This window comes from Palaemon carinicauda, chromosome 17 (genome assembly GCF_036898095.1).
Source record: "Palaemon carinicauda isolate YSFRI2023 chromosome 17, ASM3689809v2, whole genome shotgun sequence".
Lineage (NCBI taxonomy): Eukaryota > Metazoa > Arthropoda > Malacostraca > Decapoda > Palaemonidae > Palaemon > Palaemon carinicauda.
The window spans coordinates 406,497-418,187 of NC_090741.1; the positions used below are offsets into that span (position 1 = coordinate 406,497).

The 11,691-nt window shown below is 38.2% G+C and overlaps 2 protein-coding genes across 2 annotated transcripts; both read left to right on the top strand.

Moving 5' to 3' along the window:
* The first annotated feature begins 4,050 nt into the window (after positions 1 to 4,050).
* LOC137655988 (uncharacterized) lies at positions 4,051 to 7,217 on the top strand. The gene is made up of 2 exons (XM_068390183.1): positions 4,051 to 4,225; positions 4,738 to 7,217. The coding sequence occupies exons 1-2, from the start codon at positions 4,051 to 4,053 to the stop codon at positions 7,215 to 7,217; spliced, it is 2,655 nt and encodes an 884-aa protein (XP_068246284.1).
* Positions 7,218 to 10,479: 3,262 nt separating this feature from the next.
* On the top strand, positions 10,480 to 11,259 carry LOC137655989 (uncharacterized). The gene has a single exon (XM_068390184.1). It carries the CDS (start codon positions 10,480 to 10,482, stop codon positions 11,257 to 11,259), a length of 780 nt encoding a protein of 259 aa, XP_068246285.1.
* Positions 11,260 to 11,691: the final 432 nt, after the last annotated feature.

Below are 11,691 nucleotides of genomic sequence, written 5' to 3' on the forward strand. Positions count from 1 at the left end.
TAAATAATACCCCTATCAAACAGACATAAAGACCCTAAACTTTATCGGACACGCATATGGTTCCCTGTATATAAAAACAAAGGTGAGAAAAAAATCAAGCATATGATACTTGTATTTACATAACCAACCATATAATTCATTGTTTACAACCAAACCAAAAATCTTTATTGAGTGTTATGAATAATTCACTGTCAAATGTTAAAGAAAAATTAAGTTGGATTCTTACATTCCCCAAATTGAATTTGTGATCTTATGATAATCGTTCTATAGAATTCATTAATGATCCTTGTATAAATACACGCAAGTTTCCTACTTTAGGAACATTTTTCAATCAAGATTCTGAAGAAGCCGTTGAAGGCTTGAGAGAACGTAAAATTAAATATCTAGATATATATCTTAATATCATCACTTTTATTGGTAAAGTTTTTCAACAAATATATTATCTTCCATACATAATACATATTAAGAGACTTTTAATATGTAAGGAAGGTATTAAAGTTATAAGTGGCGATTTATTCGTTTATCTTTTCACTCCACATCATAAGAAAAATAGAATAAAGAGTGCAACGTATTCTCATCCTATAATTTTTAGTCCTCCTCAAAACAATTATGACAACAACATTTTTAAATTTTTACATCAATGTACAGTAAATGTGATTCTCAATTTTTTTCATAGCTCTTTTGTAACGTTTTTATGCCACTATACATTAGGAAATTATGAACGTAATTATACAATAAAAAGAAATTTCTTTAATATTTCAAATATGTCTTGTAAATTTAATCATGGATTTTGTAAAGTATTTGAAGAGGATAAAATGTATTAGAATTGGTTCATAAGTATGGATGCGTACATTTATTGGAAGTGTTACCTAAACTTATTAAAGAGATTATTAATGAAAGTTCAACTGTGGGGGGAAATGATTCACTATAAATAGCAATATTAAACTTGTTTATGGGCTCAGGCAATGTCGTCCTGATGGAAGTTCCTTTAGGGTAGCTTCCTAGGGTATATTTGACTACGGTGATATTCCCAGAGAATTTTACCTTAAGGTATCCAGAATTCTAACTCCTGGAGCGAATATCCCTAAATAAACCTAACATGGGATATCGCGTAATATCAGAGGACGTATTCTTGACACGACAAATAGCTATCTTCACCCCGAATAGAATTAACACTTCGAGGGGTCAAAGTGGCAAGAAAACGAAAAACGAGAATGAAAGGAGAGCCGTCAATAAGGTACCTCTCCTATCCCTCTTCAAGTGTGTACACAATGCCGCCGACGGCGCCATCTTTATTCCTTATCGTGTAGCTCAACTGCTCGGCTTTTTCCCTGTGTTTTTCTCGTAATCTTGGATTATTTCAACATTATGATGCTTTCTCCAGCCTCTTCTGCCTCTGGAAAGTTGAGTATTATCTATATTATGTATAAATGTAAGCTCTTGGTGTTTTGAAATAAATCAAAAGCGATATTAACGTATACAAGAGCTGTTGCCTACCGGAGGCGTCCTGGACGCTGTTGCCTACCGGAGGCGTCCTGGACGCTGTCGCTCGCTATGCATGAGTTATTTAGTTAGCCAGAGCGACGTTCCCGGTCCTTATGCTTTAATAAATATAGCTATTTAGCCTTACAAATAGGAATTTTTTATATGATGCCGTTAGTAATTCAGTTTCGGCGATTGAGGTAACCGATCCTGGCCTACGCTAGGCTTCGTAGCCTAGGCGTCTGGCCCTAGTACTTTCAGGCATGATATACAGATTTCCGAGTGTTTTAAATTTATTGAAGCTATAGGCATTTTTATACATATAAGATATTGTTGAATATTTTTCTTCCAAGATTGTATACGAGAGAGTTTCTGGTGATTTAGGTAATCGATTCTCACCGCGCCTAGGCTAGTAGCCTATGGGGCTTTAGTATACTTTTGCACACTTCCCCTGTTGTTCTTTTTTCCTCTGGAGATTAAGTTCAATCCCTTTTCCCTCTGAGTTATGCCTGAGGCTTAACCCTAGTGGTTTTATCTGAATAGTATTCAGGTATAATAGTGTGGGGTCTGTATCTTCCTGGCATACAGAATGAAATTCCTTTGCTAGGTTAGGAACAGACATAGGAGGCTTAGCCTCCCTAGACCATATCCGAAGGTATCTGTACGAGATGATTCCTTCTTCTAGTGATCTAGCAGACTAGTCCAGTGTTGTTGTTCTTGGATTGAAGGATAAGATTCTTCATTTCCTAGTGAATAGTAACATCAAACTTTGTTTTGGTTTTGAGGGAGGTGGCAAGTGTTGCTGACCTCCCTCCCCTAGATAATCCCTAGGCTAGGATGAGCTTTCTTGGCCGTTGGGATAAATCTCATACTAGAGCAAAGTTTGCAGGACCCTCTTTCCCCTTTCCCCCCTATCCTTAGTAATATCCTAGCTATTACAACTCTTGGCCATCGTTCTACATTTGTACCTAGAGTAGGTTAGGGTGTGGAACTGGCTCAGTCCTCTGCCGGCCGGCAAGATCGTGCCGGCCGGCAGAGGCCTAACTTCTGTAGAGAGTTCCCCAGACCTCCCTTGGTCTTCCATCCATGTCTGTCAGTAGAGCCCGGCAGGCAATGGATAGAAGGAAGCCTTAATTTTACATTCTCCCCTTCCTTATGCTCACTCTTTCTGGATGGAGGGCTGTAAGGCAGTGTCGCTTTATATCCTTATATTCATTCTGTTTTCTTATTAGTGTATGTACCCCTAGCCCGGCTGCCGGCTTGAGTGGCCAGCAGCCGGGCAGGTGGAAGTTCTCTGGTTCTTTTTTACTGCCGGCCAGCATAGGTAGCCTACCATTGCCGGCCGGCAACAGAAACACACCATAAGATCTGCCGGGTGCTATTGTTTTTGGTTGCCGGCCGGCAGAGAGTGCTGGCCAGCAGACAAACTGAACCAGCGATCTGCCGCCCAGTAGTCTAAAGGTAGTATACCTTGGAACTATATTAAGGTACGTGCCGGCCAGCGTGTGCTGGCCGGCAGGATATTATATTGTATACAGTAGCCAGTATTTTTACAGTATAGTATATACTACATGAATAAAACTATAGTATGGAATATATTGTAATACTAAGTTCTTCCAACATACTTGGTGTTGCCTTGTGCAGCCTTTTGTTGAGCCCGTACAGAATGAAGAAAGTGAGTTCTTTCTTTATTAATTGTCCAGTATATTAAAATTCTTTATAATGGTGTGAGCTACACCTACATTTTCCTCTGGGAAATATGATGAAGGTTATTCTAGAATGAGATTTAACCTTAGTTTTGTTATCTGGAAGGTTACAACAATTGGCTGGGCAGGAAATACAAGTATGTGTCTTTCCTTCTTTCCTTTCTAGCTTGATTTTTGTAAGCTATATATATTAATCTTAGTTATCCAGTGATATGCCTTCACTTGATACTCATGGAATTTCTTCTTTTTACAGGCGGACCATCCGAAGTGCGGGAGCATGTTTTGCAACGTCCACAGCAAGAACTTCTGTGGACATGAGTTGTACAGGAGACACGCAGCATGCACAGTCTCCAAAGGTGATCTCCGGTATTGGGTCCCTCAGGTATGTACCATTTGCACTAACCTGATTACCGAGGCATTTGACACCCTTAAGTCGGCAGAGTCAAGGGACGCAGCTAGTGAAAAGCTTTGGACCTGGGTGAGGGGCTTCCAGAAGAATACTTCTGGCTCCTATATTCCAAGCGAGAAGATGAGGGCTTACCTTTTTCCTAAGGCATCGGCGGGTGCAGTGATTCCTCAGCCTCATGCGGAGATCCCGTTAGTTCAGATTCTGGTTGATTCTGAAGTCTCGGACGCCCTACAAGACATCCAACTGGACGATAGGATGTCTGAGGTGTCTGAGTACACCAAAAAGGACCTTCTGGCAGAATGCCAAGAAAAGGAGCTGAGCCAGGCTCCTGATACTGAGGAATAAGAAATCGACGATGTGTCGGTTACATCGGTTCAGGCCCCTGAACCTATTCCCTCAACATCGTCTGCTATCCCAGATGATCTGGGAAGGACTCTCTCTTCCATCGTTGAAATGATTCAACAGATGCAGACGAAGAGTGATGAACAGGAGGCTGCAATGAAGTTGGAGATGCGGAGACTTGCAGCGTCACGTGGGCCCCAGAAGAAGCTCAACGTTAAGGATCTTCCTTTGTGCTCGGATGCCAATTCTTGGAGGTATGCCGAGCACATACCTATGACAACTAGTTGTAATTTTTATTGAAAAATAATTTAAAGTAGAAATAGTTTTTAAGTAGTTGAGTTTCGGCAATTTGTTAATAGTTGAAAGTGAAGTTAATAAATTAATTCTTTCCTATGGTGAAATTTTCGAGTTGTGTGAGTTTGCGCCGACATTCATAATATCGTTGTCGCACAAGGCGTCCATTTTGTCAATGATCGGGAATCCATTGATGGGTTAAACTAGTCTCAGCATTAATTAGGAATAATGTTGTCGCACAGGTGGCCATCTAATTAATGACTGAGCAGTTAAGTTGAAAGTTGTTTAAAACGAAAACTCTATGGGAAAGAATTTAATATAGTTGTGCTGTTGAAAATAATGTATATAATTATGGTGAAAATTTTGAATTCAATTTCTCTTGAAGTGTGTTAATTAAGTACATTTAATGGGGTGGTTATATATGAAAAATTGTTGAAGTTATATATTCTGTATGAACAGTTGTTTGTTGAAACTGGTGAAAATTTGAAAATTTATTGGTTTTAGCTGGTTTGATAATTATCTTTGGAAAAATGTCTGAAAAAGAAGCTTTGGTGAGGTCACGAGGTGGTTACAAGGACGTAATCACCAAATGGATAAATAAGATAGACTCTGCTATTGCTGCAGGTAATGTCAATACATTGTCTTCAATTAAGGATTTAATTATGAAACAAATGAAGATTGTGCACGACTTGAATGAAAAGATATTAGCCTTAACCACTGAAGAAGATCGAATGAAAGAGGTGGAAGAGCAAGCAGAATATGAAGTAGTAATTGGTGAACATTGGTATAAGTTGAGCAATGACATCACAGCGATATCAGGAAGTGGTTCTTCTGGAAATCCTCCGCCCACACATAAGACTAATGTTAGATTGCCTAAATTGGATCTCCCACATTTCACTGGAGATGCGTTGGAGTGGAATTCCTTTTGGGAATTATACAATGTGTCGGTACACCAGCGAGGGGATTTAGAACTAATTCAGAAATTCTCATATCTGCAAAGTTTGCTCGCAGGAGATGCTCTAAAACTGATTTCAGGATTTAAGTTGGAAGCTGCGAATTATTCACAAGCTATATCTCTTCTCCGGACCACATATAGGAAAAAGGATGAGATCAAACGAGTTCTAGTAAGAAGATTATTAGAAATGGAGTCTCCATCTCCTGATTCAGAAGCATTGCAATCATTCAGAGCAAATTTTGAATGTTCGCTCAGATCATTAGAGAGTGAAAACTTGGAGTTGAATGAGCTCTACACTATTTTGCTTCATGGTAAGTTGCCTAAGAGTAGAAGTAGGGATGATTGGCTTGTATTTGATACATTTAAGAAATATCTGGAAGAAGAAATTCACAATCTAAGATCTTTCGTCTCAACGAATGTAAGTAAACCTGGAACTTTATCCACAATATCTACGTTTACAGTGAATCAGTCACAATCTGTTAGACCTAAGAGTAAAGGAAATGTGAATAAATTTAGTTCTCAACAAACAAGAAAATGTGCATTGTGTGAAGGGGAACACTGGTGGATCCAGTGTAAAACTTATGCCAGTAAGGATAAGAAATTGAGTCGTCTCAGGTTTTTACGATTATGTTTTGTGTGTGCATCGAATAAACACTTTAGTGTAGATTGTGAAAAACAAATTTGTGAAAACGTATGCAGATTAAAACATCATCGTGTATTATGTGATAAACAACAAACCAGCGAACCAAGTAAATCAACAAATGAATCAGCAAATAAACCTAATAATAATGGTGTGCAGGTTAGAACACTTTCCGTAAGTAATCAGGGTCAGAAATCCAGGCAGAGGTCAATTTTACCAACAGCCACAATTGTGTTAAAAGGTAAAGGAAGACATTTGGTAAGCCTTCGTGGATTATTGGACACTTGTGCAGAACGAACCTTTATCAGGAGATCAGCACTTAAAGACGTACAATATAGATCTAAAGGCACAGAAAAAATTGCCTTAAGGGGTTATTTGACAAGCAAACCTGTGAACGAGTATGAGACGGTTAGTATTTCCATACCTTATAATGGTAGATTGATTATTATGGATTGTATTGTGGTAGATGAGTTTCCAGAGTATACTAAGAAATTCAACGTTAAACGAAATTTGAAAACGTTGTGTAAAACCAAAATTTGTCTAGCGGACAAGGATTTCGATCTGCCTGTGGACAAACAAGCACCCATGGATATGTTGGTAGGCGTTGATAATGTCTATAACAAATTACACCCCGGATTCAGAAAGGTTGGAAAATTTATATTGTTACCTACCATATTTCGATATGTTGTGACATGGTCCTGTAATGCCCCTTCAGTGCAGGAAACCCAGCTAACTGTGTTAAAGCTAGCAACTAACGAGGAAGTAATTGAAGCTACTCATAAATTTGATAGTGATATAAAGAATGATTTGGATATTTTGTGGAATTTAGATAAAGTGGGTATTGACTGCAATGAATTGAAAGAACATGATCGAAAGGTTCTAGAAGACTTTGAAAGTACCATTGTATATTCTGAAATGGAGAAGCAATATGTTGTGGCCTTACCATGGAAGTCTAATAAGTCAAGGCTTCCATCCAATTTTGGCATGGCGTTGGGCCGGGTTAATCAACAATGTGCAAAATTTCAGAAGGATGAAACCTACCTGAACCACTATCAAAAAATCCTGAAGGATCAGGAGGATAGGGGGTTCATTGAAAGAGTAGATAAAAACAATGCAGTTGAAAATTTTCATTATTTAGCACATCATAGTGTACAGAAAGATAGTGCCACCACTCCAATCAGAATAGTTTTTGACTGTTCCTGGCGACAAGGTAAAAATGGATTGAGCCTTAACGACTGTCTGTGGACTGGACCACATATTACGACAGATTTGCTCAAGGTCTTATTGCAGTTCAAAACTAACAACTACGCCTGTATTAGTGATATAGAAAAAGCGTTTCTTATGGTGCAATTGAGAGAAGAAGACCGCAATTACACACAGTTTTTGTGATTGCAAGACCCAACGGATCCAAATAGAGAATTAATCATATATAGGTTTAGGGTGGTATTGTTTGGGGCTATGTGTTCTCCGTTTCTGTTGAATGCCACTATTAAATAACATCTGGCAGCTGTGAGAAAAGATACGAGTTGTACCGAAATGGTGGATATGATGAGAAGGGGATTATACGTGGACAACCTTCAACTTACCTCCAACAGTGAAGATGAATTAATAAACTTATTTTTTGGCGCAAACAAAATATTTGCACAGGCGCACTTGTATTTAAGGGAATGGACTAGTAATAGTGATCTTTTGAATACTATTGCGGGTGCTTATCGCATAAAATCAGAAGAGAAGCATACCTATAAAGTCTTAGGCCTAAATTGGAACATCTCTGATGATAAACTAACAATAACACCTATCATCTTAAGACCGGTCAAACAAAACGTGAAATTCTAAGTCCAAATAGAGAATTAATCATATATAGGTTTAGGGTGGTATTGTTTGGGGCTATGTGTTCTCCGTTTCTTTTGAATGCCACTATTAAATAACATCTGGCAGCTGTGAGAAAAGATACGAGTTGTACTGAAATGGTGGATATGATGAGAAGGGGATTAGACGTGGACAACCTTCAACTTACCTCCAACAGTGAAGATGAATTAATAAACTTATTTTTTGGCGCAAACAAAATATTTTTACAGGCGCGCTTGTATTTAAGGGAATGGACTAGTAATAGTGATCTTTTGAATACTATTGCGGGTGCTTATCGCATAAAATCAGAAGAGAAGCAAACCTATAAAGTCTTAGGCCTAAATTGGAACATCTCTGATGATAAACTAATAATAACACCTAATCATCTTAAGACCGGTCAAACAAAACGTGAAATTCTAAGTGCAATTGCCCAAATTTATGATCCTTTAGGAATGCTTATCCCTATTACGATACGAGCTAGAATATTCTTACAGGATTTGTGGAAACAGCAGTTAAAATGGGATGATCTACTTTCAATTCCTACAGTGGAATGAGTTGTCCAAAGACTTTGAGAAAAGTCTCAGTATTTCCTTCTCCAGGGGCAATAATCTGGGGAAAACGGATTATATCCACATTTTCTGTGATGCTAGCATAACAGCTTATGGTTGTGTGGCCTATCGAGCAAGTGGTAAAGCTTCGTCTCTGATTATGACAAAGGGTAGAGTAGCACCCATTAAAGAGTTGACTGTACCTAAATTAGAATTAATGGCTTTGTTGTTAGGTGCAAGATTGTGTGAATTTATAGTTGAAACTTTTGAAGAAAATAAATTTGAGAAAATAATAATTTAGTCTGATAGTAAAGTTGCCCTAGGATGGTTAGTGACAAAGAATAATTTGCCAGTATTTGTGAAGAATAGAGTATTGGAAATTAACTCTATAACTACGGGGATCGTCTTTTCTTACGTCCCATCTTCAGAAAACCCTAGCGACTGGATTACTAGAGGAAAAAGAATAGAAGAAGTAAGAAATAACTCCTTTTGGTGGGAGGGACCTCCCTGGTTAAAATCAGAAAACCACACCTATCCTATTGACAGGACATGGGTGAAAGAAGCACAAGCACAGGATGAAGTTATTCAAGTCCATCTTGTAGGGAACAGTGAAAAAACCCATCTGCTGAACTGGGAAAGATTTAGTAGAGTGGATAAATTTTGTAAAACTATAGCTTGGATTAGGCGATTTATTCACAATTGCAAATCAACTGGCTGTAGAAAAATTGGAAGTTTAACGCAGGAAGAACTTCAACAAGCTAAAAATAAAATGATTATCCTCTTACAAAAGGAAGACTTTCCGGAGGAATATAAAGCTTTGGAGAAGGGGGGTAAAGTTTCAAAATTGACCTTATTAGTACAATTGAATCTCTTCTTGGAAGATGGAATTATAAGATGCAGAGGAAGATTGGAACATGTCGCACAGGCGGCGGAAATAAAATTCCCAATCTTACTGCCAAAAAGTTGTTTTCTCACAAAATTGATAGTAAGGGAGCATCACTGTTCACAAGCTCACATGGGAGTAAATGCAACCGTGGCAAGTGTGAGACAGGAATATTGGGTCCCACAGCTTCGCCAATTATCCAAAAGTGTAATTCATCATTGTATAATCTGTAAGAAAACACAAGGGAGACCCTACCGTGTAAATATTGCTCCACCATTGCCAGAATTTCGGGTGCAGGGAAAACAACCCTTTAGCGTTACAGGGGTAGATTATACAGGAGCGTTGTTAACCAAGGAGAAACAGCAAAATCCTGAAAAAGCCTATATTGAGTTGTTTACTTGTCCAGTTACTAGAGGAATCCATATCAAATTAGTGTGATTCTCGACAGTAAATTTACTTTTGAGAAACATATAAGGTCTGTGTCTTCTTCAATTTCACAAAAAATAGGCTTATTGAGAAAGTCTTTCAAGATTTTCGGTGATCAATCTATTCTGAAGAAGTGTTTTAATTCTTTCATTCTACCTTGTTTTGAGTATTGTTCTCCTGTCTGGTCTTCAGCTGCTGATTCTCATCTTAATTTGTTGGACAGAAACTTACGGTCTATTAAATTTCTTATTCCTGATCTAGATATTAATCTCTGGCACCGTCGTTCAATTAGTTCATTATGTATGTTGCATAAGATTTTTCACAACTCTGACCATCCTTTACATTCAGATCTCCCTGGACAATTCTATCCTGTTCGTAATACTAGGCAGGCAGTTAATTCTAATAGCCAGGCCTTCTCCATCACGAGGCTCAATACTACGCAGTACTCTAGAAGTTTTATTCCAGCTGTGACCAAGTTGTGGAATGATCTTCCTAATCGGGTGGTTGAATCAGTAGAACTTCAAAAGTTCAAAGTTGGAGCAAATGCTTTTTTGTTGACCAGGCGGACATAGTCTTTTTATAGTTTATTTATGACATATTTGTTTTTTGATGTTGTTGATAGTTTATTATATGACATGTCTGTTTTGACGTTGTTTCTTATTTTAGAATGATTTATTGTTAATTTGTTCTCTTCATTTATTTATTTCCTTATTTCCTTTCCTCACTGGGCTATTTTTCCCTGTTGGAGCCCCTGGGCTTATAGCATCTTGCTTTTCCAACTAGGGTTGTAGCTTGGATAGTAATAATAATAGTAATAATAAAAGATCTGTCCTGCGATTCGTTTCTTATGGTGTTCCGAAAGTTTTGTAGCCGTCGGGGATTTCCTTCTTTAATGCTAAGTGACAATGCTACTACCTTTGTATCAACTTCAGTTTATTTGAAAAACATGGCAGAAAGTTCCTTAGTACAAGAACACCTGAATGCTATCGAATGTAAATGGAAGTTCATACCAGCCAGAGCCCCTTGGTTTGGAGCTATAAGGGAAAGATTGATTGGTCTTCTGAAAACATGTCTAAAGAAAGTAATAGCTCAGGCCTTTCTCAGCTTTAGTGAACTTTCCTGTGTTGTGACTGAACTTGAAGCAATTATTAATGACAGACCCTTAAGTTATACTTCGGGAGATCTAGACCAGTTGGATATTCTGACGCCCAATCATTTGATTTTAGGACGTAGATTGAGATCTCTCCCTAGGGAAGTCATAGATTGGAAAGATGAAATTAAGGACCCTCTGTATGGTGAAAATAAGGATGTTGGAAAGCGATTTTTGTACATTACAAAAAAATGTGATGACCTGTGGAAAAGGTGGGAGAGAGAATATTTAACTTCTCTCAGAGAAACTCATCGGGTAGGAATCAGACACGAATCTTGGCCCAAAATGGGAGATGTTGTGTTGATACACGATGAAGGACCGAGAAGTCGTTGGAAGCTCGGTCAAATTGTCAAATTACACGTGGGACTGGATGATGTCTTGCGCGTGGTTACTTTAAAAACCCCACAAGGTCAAGTAAGGAGACCTGTTGTAAAGCTATATCCTTTGGAATTATGGCAAGAGACTGATGTTGTCATATCTGAGAAAACTGATAACAAAAGCACCCGACCGAGCAGGAAAACAGCACAGGCGGCTACTGAGGCAAGAAGAGCCCTCATTCCAGCGGGACAATTATAACTGTAAATATTGTCTCTGTTTGCTGGGAGTGTATCGTGACTTACGATGAAATCACGATAGTGTATTTATAAAGACCAGTAAACAGTCATTTATCTTTTATTTTGTAAGGGAAATATTATGAACATTATGCAATATGAGATGCGTAGAAAATTATAATTGTTGTATTGAATTATTTGTAATAATATAATATTTCTTTTTGTCAAAGTTTTTTGTAAGGTAAAATATATTAAATAGTTGTTTGACTCTAAGCAATCGTTAACGAGTTGTTAAAATTTGTTTTGACGAATGCGGGTCGCGCATGCGTGGATCTCAGTCGTCTTTGAGTAGTGTAACTCAAAACTAGTTAGTACCAACATAGCAGTGTTAGGAATCGGGTCTTGGACCCTGCGGTATCTCAACGGGGGAGGGAGAAATTAACACACCACCGAGAGA